The sequence below is a fragment of the Lethenteron reissneri genome, chromosome 20 (assembly GCF_015708825.2).
Source record: "Lethenteron reissneri isolate LAM-NWPU_2019-01 chromosome 20, ASM1570882v1, whole genome shotgun sequence".
Taxonomy (NCBI): domain Eukaryota; kingdom Metazoa; phylum Chordata; class Hyperoartia; order Petromyzontiformes; family Petromyzontidae; genus Lethenteron; species Lethenteron reissneri.
The window spans coordinates 3,301,588-3,323,263 of record NC_083798.1 but is presented as its reverse complement, the minus strand read 5'-3'; the positions used below and the strand labels follow the sequence as shown (position 1 = coordinate 3,323,263).

Below are 21,676 nucleotides of genomic sequence, written 5' to 3'. Positions count from 1 at the left end.
TTATTGTTAGTAAAATAATGCTCATTAATTACTCCATAATAAATACATGAACTGTATAAATAATCCATAAAATTATCCAATAATATCCGCCTTGGTGCCAATATGAAGATCTTTCGAATTTGAGCCAGCGGAAGAAAATGGATATGAATGAGTATGGTTGTGGTAATGGCTTGGATCTTGGGTTTGTCATCTCGGTGTTTACACGTTGCCAGGGGACACTGGGCCACAAACGCGCGCACGTCTTGTGCGGAGAATCTGGCCTGGCGCTCGCCAGCACCTGGACCCTGCCTCCCGAGGGCCTCCCACACGAGCAAAGCCCGCCTCTATTTTTGTTTGTGGGCGAAACACATTTTCGCTTTGTAACTATTCCCGTTGCAATCCCTTGGACGAATTTAGATTGAAAGCTTTCGTGACTGCAGGGATTCATCTTCTTGGTTCTTTCGGTAAAGTCACGTAGAAGGGAAATAATAAAATAACAAAAATAAAATAATTATTTTATTATGTTTTAATTTTATTTTTATTATTTCCCTTCTACGTGACTTTACCGAAAACGTAGAAGGGAAATAATAAAATAATAAAAAATAACCCATAATAAAATAATTAGTTTGTTTTTTATTATTTTATTATTTCTCTTCTACGTGACTTTACCGAAATAACCAAGAAGATGAATCCCTTGGACGCTTTCGAATTTGAAGCCACACTTGTGTCAACGTACAACGGGTGATCTCCTCTGGCGCAGGGGGCACTTCCAGAGTTTGAATATCAAAACAAACAAGTGCACTTTCTAGTTAGACTCGGCAACAACAACAACAAAAACAATGCAACTGCCCTCTTGGCAGCTGGATTATGTTTTTTTTTAATAGTGGTAGTAAATCTGTGAAACTTTCGCGGATTGGTGAAAATATTGGTTTTAAAAAGGGCCGCTTTATTGTCAGGATGTGGTATAAAGCACTAGACTGATGGGTAATGTTACACAACGTAAAATTTTAAAAATATATATAATTGAATAACTCTGTAGTTTTTCTTCAGAGTCGGCCCACATAACGATGCGATTTCAAATCCCAGTCGGAGCCTGATTCAGTCCATCATCTCGGGTTGATAAAATGCGTTCCATTTTGTGCGAAGTCAACCATGGTGGTGTGATGGAGATGTGGGCTCCCGCCAATGAAATATGTAACTTATACTCGTTAGACTTGAGTGTTGGCCAATGCCCTGTTGATAACAGAAATGCTGATGTATCTTTGCTTAATATGATGGCATCAGAGAGACATTTGCAAAAAATACTATACTATGTGAAACTCTCGATTCAAATGGGTAGGTATATAATATACACATATTACGATTCTATTTCGATTTAAAGCTTTCGTGACTGCAGGGATTCATCTTCTTGGTTATATTATTTTATTTTATTATGTTTTATTTTTATTGTTTAATTACTTCCCTTCTACGTGACTTTACCGAAAGAAGCAAGAAGATATTACGATTCATTTCTGCAATTTGATTAACATATTTTCACGATTATTTTTATTCAAAAATATTTCCGAAATAATAAAAATGGGGAATTTAGTTATGTCAGCAGCTTGGGTTAATGCGATGACAGCAGCAGCAGCCAGTTTACATCATGCTGCAAAGTCCAAATATGTAGAGTTGTTATTTCTGGACAGTACACGTTAATTTGTAAAAAAAAAAAAAACCTCTAGCACGTAATTAGATTACCGTATGTTGGTTGAACATACCCAGTGAATTATATCACTATGTTCTTAGCTCGAATATATTAAGTTATCAATGGCCAGAGACTGATTCATTTTCAAAAGTCAACCTATTCCAAAGCTGCCCTGAATTCCCCATGCGTTGTTTATTCGGCCCATTCAAGACATCGAAGATGTACTCCGATGGGGGTGTAAGGACCTGTTCCGAGCGTGGTGCCACTGTAAAGCACACCTCGCTGCAGGCGCCTGCCATTCGGAAACGCTGGGCGTGTGACTGTGTCTAATGGCAAGAAAGGCCCTGCACATTTGTTCACTGTTGAATCTGGCACTAGCGATGTTCTGCTGCTGCTGCTGCATGCTCACATAGTGCTTTATTATCCGGGCTAATGGGGTGAAATGCACCCGGTGTAGAGTCTGCTGCCAGAAAACGAGGCCGATGGGGTAGCAATTGCAAATGTGCCTGTAATCCCGGAATTAGAGGCGCGCAGGCTTTTATTTTAAGGGGAAACTATATGTGTGTGTGTGTGTGCAATATGGTGGTGCGACCTGAGTTCGATTACCCGCTCAAAGCCAGCATCAGTCATTAACATTTGAACCGCTCCTGGTCCTCCCCTAGGTCAACTCAGCCTTAAATGAGTACGTGGTGCGGTGGTGTGTAAACATCACTACTGGGGAGACAAAGGCGACCACGCGTGGTGCTGGCCACCCACCCCCTCGTGTGCCGTGCCGGCCTTCGCAGGTGCTCGCTAACAGCACTTGCCCCAACAGTCTGTTAAAGACAGTGGGAAGTGCCTTGCACCATGATGCAACCTGGGTTCGATTCCCGAGCCACGCATCAATCAATCAACCTTCATTTTTACACGTAGGCTTTCGCGACCAATATTCATCATAATAAAGGTTTTTGGGTTAGATCTCGTAAGTATAAATAGTAAATGTTGTGGATTTACTCTCCAACACACCGGTGGGCTGAAGTAGTAAACTAATTGGCGCGTTAAATTTCGATTTGAAGCTTTCGTGACTGCAGGGATTCATATGATTGGTTCTTTCGGTAAAGTCACGTAGAAGGGAAATAATAAATAATATAAATATAAAACAATAAAAATTCTCACGACGTTTCGACTGCAACACAAGCAATCATCATCCGGTGTGAATTTCACACATGCAACACAAGCAATCATTATCAGGTGTGAAATTCACACCTGAAATTCACACCTGATGATGTTTGCTTGTGTTGCAGTCGAAACGTCGTGATAATTTTTATTGTTCTATATTTATATTATTTATTATTTCCCTTCTACGTGACTTTACCGAAAGAACCAATAATATAATTGGCGCGTTGTTTACGTGACAAACCTTTCTGGCTGTTTCGGGCGGTGGAGGGTTACAACACATTTATACTTACGCGATCTAACCCAACAGCCTTTATTATGAATCTTCATTTTACGTGCCCATGTGGCCCTCAATGAAGTTGGCGTCAATGCACATTACAGCAGAAAGGGAGCGGGTAGAGGGGGCAGGGATTAACAGGAATGAAGAAAGAAACCCGTCACGACCTCGGCGGCTAACACCGACCGAGGCATCTGGAACTGACCGAATCAAGTCAGTCGCGAGTGGTATCTGGAATTTTCCCGTCTCGCCAAGCATGATTCAGTTAAAAAAAAACGTAAATATTTGGTGTATTGTGCAATGTTCAGCGCTGGGAAGACGAATGGGGTGGCGAGGTGTCTGTCCTGTGTTCACTACCCTTGGCACGAGTTAGTGTCTGTAAACAGCAGTCGTCCCGAGAATCTATTGGGCTACCGAGGGCAGAACCGGCCCTAGACCTTTGGGGGCCCTAAGCAAAATTTGGTTGGAGGCCCCTTTGATGTATGATTTTTTTTACCCACGAGCTAGCAGTGACTCTAGGGGGCCCTCTGCTGGCCACGGGGCCCTTTGCAATTGCAAGGGTCGCTTAGTGGCTGGGCCGGCTCTGACCGAGGGTGTAGTTTTGCGAAGTGGTGAACTAGGATATGAAGGACCGTGGAGTGGCTGTGGAGATAACAGGAGTGAGTGAAGAGAGAGATAGGAAGAAAGGCAGAATTCCACGAGATGGGGAAATGCCAGGAGGAAGCATGGCGCGTGTGCATTCATACAGCAGAGCAATTGGGATTTTATCGATTTTCACTCGTCGCTACTTGATTACCTCGAAAAATGTGTACAACAATGCGCGTTGCTTTGAGAATTTTGACTATGTACGTGTGGGTGTTTATGAAGTGGTTTTGCAACCTTGCGTGATGGGCAGTACGCGTCTGCCGACGTTTCAGCGTACACAGACCTGTGCCTGAAGTTGAAGGGCCAGTCTGAGTGTGTGTTGGCGTGCACGTTTCAAAGCACACTTCACCTCATTTCCGTTAACCTTGACAATGACAAAAGGACCGTTCATTCGCCTGCTTTGTCCTGCACCGCAACTTCATAAATAACAGCGGGAGAGGGGTATGGAGTTCAAAGTTTTGATCAGATGATGGTGGGAAGGACTTGAGGCTGATGAGAACAGACTCCAGCCTGATTTAGTTAGTCAAATCAAAAACTCAGGCATCTCATGCTCACGCAAGCATAACGACGGTACCTACTAAACTAACTGCTATGTTTATTTTACCAGGTAACGCCGACTGAACTATCCAGCTCTTTTTCATTGGTGACTTGGCCACAAATAATAGCTCAACGAAGTGGCTTATCACGTGAAAATGTATAGCAGCCGAATACTCTAAACGCATGTTTCTAAATGTGGAGGGGAAAACCGGAGGGGCCAGAGAAAAATCCACGCGACCACCGGGAGAACGTAAACACTCCAAATATACAGCAGGCATCGGGGTCGGGATCGAACCCACGCCCTCCTGTATACCTGGCGAGGTAGTTAACATCCCTCTGGACTGGCAGTCTTGAGACAGTGGTGAAAATTCCACATTCCCGTGGCAGGAACCTGTCCATCCATCGTATGAGAATCATCAACTTCCAACAGTGTTTGTTTTATTGATAATTTAATGATGATAGACTAAGATGATCGCCACCGGGATTTCCATGTGTAACTTTGCAATAATGAGCCAAGCCTTCTGACCATAGTGACAGCACAAGGCGGAAGCAAACCAAACAAACGCTGAGTGCCCGAAGCAGCTTAAGGACCTAGGGATTCTGGATGTGCATTAAATATTCGCTCAAAATTCAAATGTTAATAAACATACCTTGCTAATTCACGTAAAAAGCTAATGAACTCATCCAATCATTATCTAATTTCTCTCAGCTCACTACACCTCTATTTTGGCTACTTTCCTCTTCTATCACTCCATCGACATCACTTGACGATACATCTTCTGTCATCTCACGAGGGTTTTCTGAATTCACAAGTGGGCTCCCCCACAGAAAAGCAATTTTGCTTGGGGCCTTCAATGGGTCAGCAATCGCACCGCTGCACACGAGGGCGGCTCCATTGTTAGTGGGTGGCTCAACGCCGTGACACGAGGTGGACAACTGTTTATTGACTCGCACGCATGTCTGTATACGTGGGCATGGTAGCGTGCGTAAACAAGCTTTCAAAATAAAGAGACCTCTCAGTGCGTGTCTACAACGCGCGGGCGTGCTCTCGCTCTCTCTCTCTCTCTGGTAGCTCGTAATTGTGCATTCCTCGCTTCTCAAAATATATATTGCAGAAAAGCAGAAGCCAAATATGAGCATGTCATGCTGTTGTAAACTTTTACTGGAAAACGTCTTTCCTGCCCCGGTTTGCGGTTGCCTCCTGTAATTGGCACGATGAATGCAACGCCGTTGGTGAGTCAGTCCGCTCACAATCATGCTGCTCTACCCTTTTAAAATTGTTACGTACAGCACAACACTTGCTTGAAAGCAGAGTGTATTCTATCGTCCATAAACATGTACCACAGACAGTGAATGAACTTACGCAGAACAAAAGCATCCTTAAAGTATCATCGCTTTGTGTCATTCGTGGAACTCATTCTATCCGCAAATGTCAGTTGACATATAGGCGTTTTGGGATTGTAGGTTTCGATTGCACTCGTAGTATGATGATGGTAATTATAGTCACTTGCAGTCCTTTGTTAATCCACTGCTGGATGAAGGCCTCCTCGCACATGGAGCTGTTGACCATACTTCACCATGCTGGTCAGTGCCGATTGGTGTAGGGGTGGTCCAGGAACAGTTCAGATATCACTCACCACTGATGTTAGCCATCTTCAGGAATCGAACTTAGATTGCTTGGGTCATTGCTTGGGCTGACCACTGCGCCACAATATATTCGACACACATTGACACATCTAATGTGGGCACATATGAACATTTGTGATGCCTGCGTTTCATTGACAGCGTGCACTTAAATATCAGTTCCTCTTGTTTCTCTATTACAATCCAAACTGCATCTCAGGATTATCGAGGATCATGATTGAGATGCTTCACCAATTATTTGATGCTTGAAAATCTGCAGGAATGTCAAAAGACCCAATTGATGCACGACTGTCAGCTGGCCAAGGTCTACTCCTATTACTTCATTTTTGTTCACGCCAAAAAACAAACAGTGCTGGAAAAAATCTCCGTGAAATAATGTTAACAAATGTAAGAAAAAGACTTGCTATACTGCCATCTGCTGGGCGGCATGCGATGATACCCACTTTACCCAACCCCAAGGTACTATTGATGAAGAGCAATAATGTCATTTGATTTTGTTTGATCGTCATTTACGTGAACCCAGATTCTTGTGGAGCAAACCAACTTTCCACACAGCAGCAGCAAAGCCACGCATGGCTCATGACTTGAGATGTTGCTCTGGAGGCCGGGGGAACGTCGACCGGTGTTCAGTCGACGGGTCGACGCTGACATTATTCGTGATTTCTCACGATGAGTGGACCACATGAAGGCTGTCATCATCCACTCCGTTCATATTCGGAATAGAGACATAGAAGACTGACATCACTTCAGCGTATCCCTTGTCAAACAAATGTAGCTTATTGCTCGTCTATTTTGGCATCCCTGATGTAGCGGTCGAAATAGCACACTCCTATGGCGAGGGAGGATGAACGCCGCCTTCACAATAAATGCATTCCGAACAATTCGTAAAACCTCTCAGAAAGAGCATGCATTGAACACGGAAACTCTGGAAAGAACAAACATAGATGAACAATCAAGGGTTACGGGTCAGGTAAAATACAGAAAACTGCAATATTTTGGACATGTGGCCAGGATGAATGGTGACTGGCTGCAAAGCATTTGGTGATGGAGGGATAACTGGGTTGTGCTTGGGGGAAATGGAGGGTCAAAATCAGACGGGGCATCAATAGCAAAACATTGAACGTGGATGGAAACTTTCTCAGCTGGCAGACACAGTGATAAGCAAGAGACGCAATATGTGGAGAGATGCGGCAAGATCGCTGAAGGAAACGGACATGTCCCAACGGCCAGAAAGGGGCCAGTCTCTTCGTAGGACAAACATTGTTGACGAAAAAGCCAGCGATGAATGTGGGGGGGGGGGGGGGATATGGATATATGTTGACGATGATGGGTGCAGAGTACATGGTAATGGTGCCCCAAAAAGCCGTGCTTGATTCCTACTGGAATGTGACCCCCCCATATTTCAGACACAAGTGCTTGTTTTCAAAAACAACGGCCTCGATGCAGCTGCTTTGACTCTTTTATTATCATTTTTGAAACTCCAAAGGGGTGTTCGCGAGGCTTTTTTTTTCCCAGTGCCGCCACCCCGTTTCTCAAAGTGGCCGGCTCGCTTGTTCGCCAGCCGCGGTTCGCACGTGTACCAAAAAGAAACCACATCTGCACGTGCGTTTGCATCTTTTTGCAGATAGAGGACATGTTCGTGTGATGCAAGCTTCCTACGAAGAGACGCTTCCCATCTATTTACAGGAGGAAAAATATGATGAAACAATACCGCTTGTTTTTTTTTCCTTTTTATGTAATTTTATATGATCAGAATGTACATTGGGTCTTACGAAAACATATGAAGTGTCGCACAAATCAGCTGGATTTATTGCGTTATCTGTACAATACACACGCTATATCACTGCCATTAACGTGCAATATTCATAATACTTTGCAAGCAAAATAAGTTTTGAGTTTTACAAATGCATCGTTTAAAACAACTGGGAGTGACTTACCCAAAACTAGGCAATTACGTTAAAACTGGACACAGTGGCGAAACTGTGTAAAATCTAGCAGTCATTCCATTTGAGTTTCATGGAAATAATTTAAGACATAGGAAACACAATTAAACAACAATAGTTCGATAAGCACTGCTTTGCAATATCCTCACAAATTTCAGGCAGCTTCAGGACTTCCTCCAGCAGGGGATCGATCATGGTTGATGATAGCGAACGTATAACTAAGCGACAAACTATTAAACTGTGAAGATAGTTAGCTCGGGAGGCGTACATGCTATGCAACGTATGCTTCTAAGCTGTGATTAAAGATTATGTCCATGTTTAGTCGTGTGCCACTGGTCAAATCAAGTTTAGCCACAAGATGAATACACTATGCAGCATTTTAACAACATTGAGACCGCAAATCTAGAATTGAATGCGTACAATAAACACGCACGGTGACTAAAAGGGGCGACTGAACCACCTCGTTGTTGATTCAGCCTTTGCGAAAGGTATTCCGTGAAGTGGAATGTGTTTTAAACTGTAAACCTTTTAAGATAGCACCCCCTACTGATAAACCTGCAGTCCTGTCCAATTCAACACGAGTGGGTTGAGAAGGGACTTCTCCAACACGAGTGATTGCTCACCTTAGATTAAATAAGGGGACAATGCATCATTAATAGCACCTGGTTGTGATTTTAATTGTCGAGCACGAGACATTTCCTCCGACGAAACAGATCGTTAAAAACTTACAAAAATACAACATTCGTCAATAACACCATGGCCTTAAGATAAACTATATAAATCGTCGACGACATTTCGGGCCATAGCCCTTCTTCCGAGCACATAAAGAGAGTCTGGAGAGAAAGACGACCATGCATACACAATAGTAGCTATTGAGTACCAAGAAAACCCTTCAATTATAATGAAAACGTTTCGACAAAATAAACTCACCATTGGAACCTCATTTGCCAGAAGAAAAAATATGATAATTGTTTTTTTACTCTTTTATCTGGCAACAAAACTGACACCTTTTTTTACAAGGAGTCATGTTTGCATAGACCACAATACTAGCAGTCGTAATGCAAACAAAAACATAACTCTGATAATGTATGCACTGTCCTTGAAGTTATCATAAATAAACTCATTCATATTAAAAGTTAAATGATTGAGAATCAGCTGAATCATCCGTGGCTGCCCAGACCCAAGCCAGGCATTCCACGTGATGCGCTTTCAGCGCCCTCCCCAACGCCACTCGGTCACCTGGGTCATATTTTTTTAAAGAAAGCATCCGTGAAAATTTCTGTTTGTTTGTATTACTCTCTTCCATCGGTGTACTCACAAGCAGCGATCTTCTTCTTCTTCTTGTCGTACGGCTGCTGATGTAGATGCAGAGAAACAAGCTACAATTTCACATTCAGCGGAGTGTAATCTCTGCCACGTCTCCTTCACATTTGCGGATGGGTCATTGCAAACGTGACATGTTGTATATTGTCTGTTTATATGGATTATTACCACAAGCAGCGGTTATAATAAGTCACACGCTCACCAACTCCACGTGCAAGTCAACATAGGGCTCAATTAAGTGTTTGTAAGGGAAGACTTTTACTCGAAACATGCATTATCGTGCATTGGCTAAATGTGCCACGCTCGGTTTAAGAATTCTGCAAAAACCTGGTTGGGCCAGTTGGACAGGTGGCCTGTGACGTTATCTCAATCCCAAATCACAATACGTAGAAAAGAGAGCAGATTTGAGTCAGGTCGAAACCGAGAAGGATGACTCATGAATATAACCATAACAAAACAATATAGCTTGAGAGCAAAAACACACACTAACTTAAATTTCGATTTAAAGCTTTCGAGACTGCAGGGATTCATCATCTTGGTTCTTTCGGTAAAGTCACGTAGAAGGGAAATAATAAAATAATTCTCACGACGTTTCGGCCACAACGCAAGCAGCCGTCTTCAGGTGAAGAACAGGTCTGTCGGGAAGACAGCGTCTGAATGAAACACCACCAGGCCTGGAGCGTATATTTAAGCTGGGTTAGAGGGGGAAGAGCGCCTTGACAAAATAATTTCAATATCAAGAGGAATTTAGCATATTGCTACGTGACTTTACCGAAAGAACCAAGAAGATGACACACCAACTTGTATATCACAACACACACGATGGGAAACACGCAAGACATTTCAGTAAATTGTGTAGTAGTGCGATGAGCATGTTTTGAACATTTAATTCAAACGAATATACACACACGCATGAATAATATAATGGCTTCTCAATCCGCTTGTCCTGGTGAGAGTCGTGGCGGTCCAGACCTCCCGTTCCCTAGCGACAGACTCGAGATCTTCCTGGGGTAGTCCCAGGCCGTTCCCAGGCCAGCCGAGCAAGTCCCGCCAGCGTGTCCTGGGCAAGCCCTGGGGTCTTGGGGACAACTTAGTTTTACTGGTAGGAACCTCCTGGTTACACCAGCCCACAGGGGATTATTGTGTCCGTCGTGCAGGGAGGGGCTGGGTGGGGAGGGAGGGGCTTGGGTGGGGAAGGGGAGGGTGGGAGGGGTGGGGCTGGTCACCCCGTGGTGCCCTTATAAAACTCAACGTTTAACCTACTCACGCCGGCTTGTGCCTGCCCTCAGTCGGGCATATTTGCGGAATACACCACGCCGCCGTTGACCCTGGCCATTGACCGAGCAACCCAACGCTCCTAACAGCTCCCTCCGCAGGAATGTGTTACATGTAACGGACAAAGCCAGTACAGGTGTATTACAAAGCCATTTCGAAATACAATAATTTATTTAGAATACCCCAGTACAGATGTAGCACAAAACAGCCTGCGTCAGTATGGTAGAATGGATAGTCGACGCAGTCCATCATGGGGGGGTTGAGTACCACCAATGTCAGATGTATTTTCATCTAATTCGTACCATAGGAATGTGAAATTTCACATTCCGATGATTTTGGGTCACCAATGATTAACACCGTTGCTGAGGCTTGCATGAAGGGAAGGGATATTTCCAATATAAAGAAAAAAATCATTGATATTTATAGATTTGTCCACATTAAAAAAAAATCCATATGCATGTCATGAGACTATTCATTAATCGTACAAATGAGTGCAATCCTTGTCGGCACACCGCTAGTGAAAATATCTTTCATAGGACGAAACAAACCTGTCAGTACCCTTTTTATACTCCACATGGCAGGGGTAACACTGTCCCTCCCACACTCTGCCGAGACTGCTAGATTATGTATGTTTTTTTAATTGAGTTGAAATTCAGCCCATTGTCATTAAAATGTCATTATGTATTTTATGCAGTCGTGTATGAATGGGACAAGACGATCTACTTGCTACACTTGAGAACGCAGTTTAACCACAGGCGACGACCCGGTATTGAACCCAGTGTAGCGGCAGTGCCAGCTTCGAACTGCGACGAAGAGCCATTTGACCACCACAGGCAACCGCCGTCTAAAACACATTGACGCAACACCAGCGAGCACATTTACACACAAGTCACGTTGTAATACCGTTAATAATTTCAAAATTCTTTATTCCACAGTCAACATTAACTTATTTTTGTACAAGAGACCTTGGCAGAAGTCTATTTAGGACCAGTTTATTACATTTTTCATTAAAAAATAGACTTAAAAAAATGGGATTTGGGTAATTAAAATAGGTACCAAATTACTAACTTATCATTAATAAAAATGGCCAATATTTGTTTGCCAAAAGATCGCACCGTCTTCGTGCGACTCGTTTTAGTTTGATGCAAGTACGCCGCCGGCTTGTTGGCAGCGAGGCGCCAGCTAGGTCACAATCACAAAAGCTTGCTGTGGCTCTTGAAGAGGTGATGGCTTCTGCTGTCCTTCCCGCTGTCGCTTTGATTCGAGTAGCTCAGCTTCCTCGGCATCAGATTTCTGCAAGGTCAACAACCAGCTCGAGATAGGGCAGTGGTTCTTCAACCGGGGGTACGTGGCAATGCCCCAGCGGGTACACGAGAGGTGATTTATTAAAGGTGTGAAATTATATCATACATAAGTCATTGGTGAGTAATCATGTATGAATCTGCCAATATAACATTTTAATCCAAATGGGAACTTATAACGACGTAAAAGACCTTTATTAACTCAATGATCGTAAGCAATGTGGTTTCCAAGGGTAACCAACAAGCATGAACAAATTACCGTATTTCCCCACATATAACCCGCAGACGCATATACCCCGCAAAAATAGCGTTTTGTGTAAAACAAATTTCAGATAGCCCGCACCTCCATAACCCCGCATGCCTTCATATATTTAACGTCGTTACCGCAGCTTAATTACATCATATTAATACGAAGTTTACATTTGTAACACTTTCCACTATCAATTGTTAACATTACAATCATAACGTGCACAAAGAAAACAAACTAACCGGAAACGAGTGAACTTAAAACGGTAAATACGTAACAAAAGTAAATATCCAATAAATAAGTAACACATAACTGGTAGATAAGTAAGTACAGTTCTACTGGTAGCAGATTCATGCCACTTTCTGAATTTGCTAAATTTTGTTGCAACCAATTCTCAGATTTTTAACTTGTCATTTTGCCAAAAAGGGGGTCCAATAACATCACAGGGTCTTTTCAACCAATTGTAGAATTTAACGGCCAATTGTAGGACATTTACTTTCAACTGTAATCAATGTGTGGCTCAAGTAGCGAGCACACTTTGATCACAGGCTAACCAGATATCCATAAAAAAACTGGCCCACCTAAGAAGACGATTTGAATAGGAAAATTGTACCGTCGGCAATGGTCTGGCCAAACACAAGAGCTCCAGTGTGCAGTTCCATACCTGTGGATATTCTCCCTGTGCTTAATGGAGGCTGGACTCCTCAGACCTGCCGAGACAAGAATCAACTCCGTCATTAGAACAGGCATAAACAGTTGGCTATCAAGTCTCTTGTGTGTGTCCGAATTCGACACAATCACCATTGCAAGGGATCATCATATTCATCGGGTTCAATCGTCATTCTTACAGCAAGTACTGGATTGACCATTTGTAATGTTTGATTATAGGAAATCCAGTTAAGCGACGAGGGAAAACACATGGGAAGTGACAATCTGATCACTTAATACAATCTGATCACTTAATACAATACTTACAATTGATAACAAATAATGGCAATACTTACTTGAAAGTAAGGTTTTGGATTTTTTTAATAAGCGCATTCAGAGAATGTTAAAAATTTGACGGCAGGGTAGAGGAATCAATTTGGAAGTTCACAATATAAAAGTGGCAAGAAAGTATTGTAGATATAATCAGGAAGAAATGGTTTTGTTTGGTGGGACACATGCAAGACAGAGGGCACATTACTGAGACAGGCATTGGAGCGTAGCACCTAGATCAGTGACAAAGAGGAAGACCTAAAGCCAGATAATGGGATCAAACTCTTAAAAACATACCTTGGAGGCCAGGTGCCAATTGTCTAATAGCTGCTGGATCTGACAGGATGAAGCGATGGCGAGAGTTGAGGCCATCAACATCACTAGGACTTTGTAGTCAAATCTTACCAGGCATTTATAGCATTCACATCCCCACTCAGCTATTAAACTTGAATAATTCATCTTATAACAGGCACATTATCAGGGGGTACGGTTGCCGTCCTACAATCACGAAGGCACATCCACAGGCAAGAGCACATGCACAGCAGTCACAAAACACAGCTGTTAATCTCTGACCTGATGCAGGGCACGACGAACGTCGTATGGGGCTACAGGGATGCATTTGCTGATCACTATCTATCTCTTGCAAGCTGTCCAAAGGAAAGTCTGAAATCTGTTGGAAAGAACGGGCAAACAGTGTATTTGAGTGCATCATCAACACCACGTGTTGTGCTGGTATGAATATATTACCACAAAGCATTAATCAATGAGCTATGTGGCTAAACAGATGACCTTTGCCTCTGAGTGGGGGCATATCAGTGAGGAACACTGGTGGTGCATTGGTGTACACCTGAGCCAGGATTGTAACATCCATCCAGTGCACTTTTACCACCCTACGTGACATAAAACAAATCATTTAGCCAAGCAAAAAGCCACTCGATGGCAATAAGTGGCTGCCGTTCTAAAAAAAGTAATATCCTTTCTTCAGTAACACTGCTTTATTACAAAATGTATGTAGAGCAGTCTAACCCAGTGCATATATTTTGCTGTTGTGGATGGGAGTGCTTCCGCAGGTGTCTGCGAATGCAAATCTTACCCGACTCTGTCTTCTCGGCAAAGGCGATCTGCACGCGAGGACCGGTGACCTCAAAGACATCATCGACAGCCTTCTGCTAACAGGGGAGCACTCGATGTTGGCCAGAATGTCCAGCCCAGACCTCGTGGCCCTCGCCAATTCCCGTTCGCGGCCTCTCGGACTGTGCTCCCGCGCAGCGTTGTAATCACCTGCGTTGGTCTGGATATAGCTCATGGAGTGGGCGAGAGCCTCCGCTCTGAGGGAGTGAGCCCAGTCACTGTGCCTGTGCTCCGAGCGCGGCGAAGGAAATGACAAGGGCACAGACCTATGCCGAAGCAGCGACGGGCTGGCACTACGCCTGTGGTCGCGTGCCTGCTCACCAGGATTCAGAAAGTGCTTCAACAATTCGCGTTTCCGGTCCGAAGCAGAACTTTGGCTGCCACCGGTGTCACCGCAGTCTCGTTTATCCGGCATGGCTGCCATGGAAGGACCGTTTGTGTAAAGGAAATGATTCCTGATGACAAAGGGGACCTGTCTGGAAGTCTTGTCCTGTGGCTTTCCAACTATTTCCAAACGTGGATGGAAATGTACGTCTTGCTCCTCTTCCAAAGACCTATTTATGACATTCTCACTAAGAGGCATCAAGGCCTTCTCCCCTGTGTGTAAGCGTGAGTGCATTCTGCCTTCTTCCTCATCACCACACCACCGGCAATCCAAGTTACAAACTGAGGGCTCCAGCCTTTGAGGTTGTACAAAAACACTATGGTCTGCAATGGCATACTCAGTACTGTTCACCCCATTGAGTGCACCATTTGTCACTGCGGCCATGTTGCTACCCTGTGGAAAAACAGACCTTGGCACGGAGGTTTCTGTAGCCACATCCGATGATAGAAAAGCATTCGCCTGACAGACAGAGGTGTCAGGGTAAAGCCATCTATTCTTTGGCAACGTGGTTGCATACGACATCCCATCTGAAGCAAACCTGTGTGTGCTCTCCTGTTCCAATTGCCAGAGGGCCCTGTGGCCCTGAGCAGACTCTGGGAAGTTGGGCATCGACAGAGCCGAGGCTGGTACTAACGAACTCACCTCCTTGTGACTCCCCACCGAGTCATTACCCTTAAAAGTTGAATGAGTAGCCACGGTGGTAGCATTATTCTCAGAAAGCATCAGTTGGTAAAGGTTGTCAAAAGAAACAGAACTGCTTTTCTTACTAGAACTCTGTGATGCGGAGGGCAATGCGCTTTCGGATATTGGTCTGCAGAGCCGCTCACTATGGCTGCATGCTTGATGCGTGCACTCCCTTGGGATGCTCTTCCTTGGGATGGATGCAGTCATGGACTCGGGGAACGTCAATGAGCAGAGCTGCAATGTATTTGCCTCCACTGGGCTGTTCTGGTCACTGCCCAATACCTGTATGTGTGGCCGAGAAGCAGCAGTAACCCCACTATCACGCTGATGGCATCCCTTATCCATACTTCCAAAAGTAAAATGTTCCTTTTCAAAGCAAGAATGACCACAAAGATCACTTGGAATATATCGTTTAACGTGACCCACTACGCCACCGATTATACAATCCGTTGCGTCGTCGCTCTCATCAATTTCAGCAGGGTTCCACATCTTTACCAAGCTCTTGCCATAACTCCTCGCGGCGGCATCCAATCGCTTCCGCTCCCGAACCACCCTTGCCCTGCCTGCCGCCAATTGAAAGTGCCCATTCTTTCTCCATATGTGGTGCGATGCACGATGTTTTGTGTGCCGACTGCTGTCCTTGGCGATGAGCTTTGACAGCTTGGCGAGCATGTATGGATACACCTCCCCAATGGTGGAGTTGCTCACGTCCGCTGGTACTGCCTCATCCGAGGATGCTGGACTGGTTTCAGTGGCAGTCCGGTTGATGGGGGCATGGGAGCCTTCAGGTGAAATCTCCATGATGACACACTTGAGCAACTGGCCTCCATGGTGGTTGGTGGCTGTGTGTTGCATTGATGGAGTAGAGGGAAGATTAACCATCTCAACCGACATGGCTGACGTGTCTTGCTCTTGAAGGCTGCCTTCCAACATGCCTGTCAAGAGGGAATACGTTTAAAGTGTGGTTCACATTTTGTAGAGCTAAATATTAAAATATGTTCTAAAATGTATCAAGGCTAGAATTGCATATTGAGCAGTTCTCATTCGTCAATGAACCCAAGTTGGCGATGGAATTTCCACAATCAATTAAATGAAAACCACAAATATCACTCTATGGAGACTGGCTCCTGCTATGAGAATGTGAGTCTTCCAGCAGGTGCCAAAGCAGGGAAGCATAGCCCCAAAGATGACTGAGAAGTGAGAAAAATATTAAAGTTGATCATATTTGCTAAGTTGTCAAAGTACAGTTTAAGAGTTATATATGCTTTAGAGTAGACGAAAGTGTTTTTACCATTCTCAGTGAGGCACTGCTTTTCATCAAAGCTGTTACTTTCATCCAATGTCCCCAGGTTCTCAGAATGGCACAGGGTCTCCTCTTCCTCCTTTGCATGTTGATATTGTTTCACATTCTGAACCAGAGGGTATGCAATCACACCGTCTCAATTAGAAGTTGAACAATTCATATTTCAGGTATTATTTTCTATAACTAAAACATGTTTTATTGTATAAACCTGCCATGTGGGTAATGTAAGTCAACCCCCCTACCGAGAAGTGAGCTCACAACCTTCTGTGCAACCCAGCCACACCTCCCTGTTGACAAGAATAATTAACACAGGGAACCTACCTTCACCTCTCCGTGACGTTTATGTTCACCTTGCATTGATTTTCGATTCTGCACTTGCATCTGATAGACTTGATTCCCTGTACAGTACAATAAAACAGTAATGTACGGAGATCCATTCACTTGTTGGGGTTGTTTGGACAGCAGCATCTGTGGAAGGTGTGAGACTTAACATTGCGATGGTACTGAGTAACTGGATGTTGAATGCACATGTTTATCGAAGTGCTTACTGTTGATTGATGTTGCTTCATTATGTAAAACTTTATTTCTTGTTTCACGACGACTCTGAAAACAAATGTTGGTATGAGCATTTCCAATGTTTAGAATTTGATTAACAAAAACACAACTCTGAAGTGACAAAATAAGGTGATGTTTATCATCTAACTAAGCAAATACTTGAGCAATTAAAAACATCAGAAATAATTTTACAATGCAACTATAAGCAAACATTAAGCTGAAGTTAAATGATGCAATTTTGATGGAGGTAACTGTTGCATTCTTAACGTTACACACAATCCTGTTGCAAAGATGCATCTTTGTGGCTTCAGTTTGTAACACAGTTGCACAGTGCTACACTATTAAAACTTAATCAGAACTCATGTCTCTATGGTCGAGCCTGAGAGACCCCCCATCCATCTTTTGAGAGGATAGATGGTTGGGCCCTGGGAGCTTGTGAATAAAACTACCAAGTAGGCATTTTAAATGAGAAAATAGTAAGTCATAAAGCATAATTTAGCTTGATAAAAGACATTAGTTCAGCTTTCTTCTCAAACATCAAGCTGTCAAACGCATGCTGGATTGAGCATCTGACGACACGATTCTGTAACAGACATAATTGCCTGCAACATTGCTGGATATTTTTAGTTAACTTTCATATTTTGGGAAACAAAATTTACATCTTTGTCATCATTTAAATGCAATAATCGTTAGTTTAAACAACTAATTACAGTAAATATTGACTTAAAGCTTTCGAGACTGCAGGAATTCATATTCTTTGGGTCTTTTGGTAAAGTCACGTGACTTTACCGAAATACCCAAAGAATAACGAACTACAGTACTTATTTTTTGTGTTTTATTCAGGAATATGTTGCATTAACTCAGCAATGCAACCACCAACTCTTCATGGTCTTTTGCTTAACATCTAACTTCCGTGCACTCACCTGCTCTTCCATATGCATCATATATTCCAAGTCGGCATCTGGATTCCATTTTTTTTCACCTGCATCACATACATACAATATATTGTATTACTTTAAATACTGTACTTCATGTGACATGCCATTCAAACTAAAACGGTAAATATTGACATTAGAGCACTTTAATTATTTACGCGTTAGATATTAACAAACTTTAAAAATGTACGGTACTACTGTACCAAATGATGGCCTTAATATAGTCCGTGTGTAGCAACATCGCTGGATGTCACCATGATGTAAGTGCAGTGCCGGCACTAGAGGGCACGGTGCGTGTGTGTGTGCCAACCTAAGAGAGAGGTCGGGTAAGGCCATGGCACTCTGGTTGACCCGGGAGGACACGTGACTGGGTTGAATGACAGGGAGGCCCCAAAAGGGGGCTAGGAGGGTCACGTGATTGGAACCCAGGTTCTTCCCGATGGTTCTGGAAGGGGGGCATGGCCAAGGGCGGAGCCGGCCACGCCACAGAGAATATAAGCCGAGTCCGGAGACGGATCGGGGTTGTCCGTCCCGGGAAAGAAACCCTTCATCTACGATCTCCGTTCTACGAGTCTTCCAGCACGTGGACCCGGGCCGTGTGTTGTTGAACCTGGAGTTAATAGTTACTCAGTAGCCAGTGTAGTTAGCCAGGTGGTCACCACCCTAGGTTGTTGTCTTGTTAAAGGGGAAGTCACCCCGTTGTGTTGGAACTAAATAAATGCACTACCTCCAAGTCTAAGAGTGCGACTCGGTTGAACCCACTACACGTGCATGCAGACTGGAGGAATCCGATAAGATATTTCACGGGTGTCAGCAAGCTAAAACAAATATTACCACTTCAAGATACGGTACAACATGGTAAAAAGACCGCGTGACATTTAAAGACGTGTCCACAAAGACACCGAGGCCATACCGAACTTGGTAACGTAGGTCATCCTGTCGAGGTCAACGATGGGAGCATCTTCAAATGGATGTGAATACTGCAAAGACAACAACAAAAAAGCATTGCATTATTTTTGGGGGTTTTATATTGGATCAGGAATATTTCAACGTGATTATTTGATGAATCGTGAGTAATAATGGTTACCAAATACGAAGCCAACTCTGTGGTCAATGCCCCTTAACCCTGTTCAATGCGCATCGGTGTACATTTACAGCCCCTCAAAATCCACTGCTGGATGAGGGCCTCCCCGCGCAGTGCAAATCGTGCATCATTGTGCTCCGTAAGCTGTAAAAGGCCAACCACACGTATTGCTGCAACAGCTTGACATTTAATACTGTACTAAACCACCCTACCACAGCTGCTATAGAACAATTTCGATGGCATTGATCTTAACAATTGAACAGAAACCAATTATAACCCAAACTCAGACCCATCACTGGAAGTTGTCCCCCCCCATCCATTTGTCATTCAACTGCCGGATGGCGGCCTCTACCCTCTCCACGCCGGTGATGATTTGGGGGGGTATCTGACCATACTTCACCACGTCGTGCCAGTGATGATGGGGGGGGGGTGTATCTGACCATACTTCACCACGTCGTGCCGGTGATGATGGGGGGGGGGGGGGTATCTGACCATACTTCACCAGGTCGTGCTGGTGATGGGGGGGGTATCTGACCATACTTCACCACGTCGTGCCGGTGATGATTTGGGGGGGTATCTGACCATACTTCACCAGGTCGTGCTGGTGATGATGGGGGGGGTATCTGACCATACTTTACCACGCCGTGCTGGTGATGATGGGGGGGTATCTGACCATACTTCACCAGGTCGTGCCGGTGATGATGGGGGGGGGGGGTATCTGACCATACTTCACCACGTCGTGCTGGTGATGATGGGGGGGGGGGGGTATCTGACCATACTTCACCACGCCATGCCGGTGATGATGGGGAGGGGGGTATCTGACCATACTTCACCACGTCGTGCTGGTGATGATGGGGGGGGGGGGTATCTGACCATACTTCACCACGCCATGCCGGTGATGATGGGGGGGGGGGGTATCTGACCATACTTCACCACGCCATGCCGGTGATGATGGGGGGGTATCTGACCATACTTCACCAGGTCGTGCCGGTGATGATGGGGGGGGGGGGTATCTGACCATACTTCACCACGTCGTGCTGGTGATGATGGGGGGGGGTATCTGACCATACTTCACCACGCCATGCCGGTGATGATGGGGGGGGTATCTGACCATACTTCACCACGTCGTGCCGGTGATGATGGGGGGGTATCTGACCATACTTCACCACGTCGTGCTGGTGATGATGGGGGGGGGGGGGTATCTGACCATACTTCACCACGCCATGCCGGTGATGGGGGGGGGGGTATCTGACCATACTTCACCACGTCGTGCTGGTGATGATGGGGGGGGGGTATCTGACCATACTTCACCACGCCATGCCGGTGATGATGGGGGGGGGGGTATCTGACCATACTTCACGCCGTGCCGGTGATGATGGGGAGGGGGGTATCTGACCATACTTCACCACGTCGTGCTGGTGATGATGGGGGGGGGTATCTGACCATACTTCACCACGCCATGCCGGTGATGATGGGGGGGGGGGGTATCTGACCATACTTCACCACGCCATGCCGGTGATGATGGGGAGGGGGGTATCTGACCATACTTCACCACGTCGTGCTGGTGATGGGGGGGGGGGTATCTGACCATACTTCACCACGCCGATTTAGTGCGGCTTGGTGAAAAGGGCTGGGCGGGCGAGCAGGAAGATGACCTCTGGGTGGCCGGGCTCACAGTTGCATTGCGATCACCACGGAGCCATCCACTCACCACGACCCACAACAAGGCCCCTCCGGCATCGCTTGAAGTCACGCAAAACCCCTTTTTGGCCCCATGCGCTTAAAACCTTCAACGATGCGAGTTCAACCCCCGATTACGCCTCGAGAGCGGAGCGGAGTTCAAAAGAACTCACAAACACTTAGTGAAAGACCCAACGCAGAAGATCCCCCTGGGTTTTAATCTTCCACGAAGTCCACGGCCGCCCACACGAAATCGCATCCACTGCACAAACCGTGTCAACAGCAGATGCGGACACCCCGATGACGACGATGACGATGATGCACACATGCAAACTTTAAACAAAACTCTGCAGTTGTTTGCCGTGCAATCGTCTCCATCGGCAAGCCATGAGAGACATCACAAGGCCACTGCACCACCGGCACCTGCAGCGCACACGACGCTGCGTCGTCGTCGTCACCTTCTCGAATATGAGCTCAAGCCTCCGCCTGAAGCGCCTCTCGTTGCCTTGAAGATTCTTGTGCAGAAACTCGTCCATGGCGGATCACGGACGGACGGACGGACGGAGCGACCGAGCAAGCAAGCAAGCAAACTCGCGTGCTATCGACCGAGCTAGTTATCGATCTAGTTATCGATCTAGTGATCGATCTAGTGACCGAGTGAACGGGCCGCAGCAGCGGCAGCGCCGTGTCTGCCGCCGTTCAAATCTAACCGGCTTCACCACGTGACCCGCGGCAGCGCCGCCTCCCATTGGTCCGCGACGGCGCCCCAACTCGCAAGCTGATTGGATGGCTGCGGGTTGTTTTTAACGGTTATGGTCACGTGGTTCAAGGGGGTAAGGGGAGGGGTGCCGCGGGGGTTTCTTAGGATTCAACCGCTCCGAATGGTTGCTGTGACGTGTGTAAATATTGCAATAAACATTGTGATAATTCT

General features: G+C 45.3%; 1 protein-coding gene across 1 annotated transcript; it reads right to left on the bottom strand.

Moving 5' to 3' along the window:
* Positions 1–11,371: 11,371 nt before the first annotated feature.
* HJURP (Holliday junction recognition protein) lies at positions 11,372–21,520 on the bottom strand. Its single transcript, XM_061554603.1, has 10 exons — positions 21,204–21,520; positions 18,895–18,961; positions 17,970–18,028; positions 17,040–17,094; positions 16,813–16,889; positions 16,480–16,597; positions 14,082–16,123; positions 13,562–13,658; positions 12,675–12,720; positions 11,372–11,755 (listed from the first exon to the last, which is right to left on the bottom strand). The coding sequence occupies exons 1-10, from the start codon at positions 21,279–21,281 to the stop codon at positions 11,656–11,658; spliced, it is 2,739 nt and encodes a 912-aa protein (XP_061410587.1). The 5' UTR covers positions 21,282–21,520; the 3' UTR covers positions 11,372–11,655.
* Positions 21,521–21,676: the final 156 nt, after the last annotated feature.

Excerpts from the sequence above, each read along its gene's own strand:
- HJURP (XM_061554603.1), bottom strand. The coding sequence starts at position 21,281 with ATGGACGAGTTTCTGCACAAGAATCTTCAAGGCAACGAGAGGCGCTTC. Across the intron at positions 18,962-21,203 it reads TTGAGCTCATATTCGAGAAG|TATTCACATCCATTTGAAGA; the intron begins GTGACGACGACG and ends TTGTCTTTGCAG. Across the intron at positions 17,095-17,969 it reads TGATGCATATGGAAGAGCAG|AGTCGTCGTGAAACAAGAAA; the intron begins GTGAGTGCACGG and ends ATTTGTTTTCAG.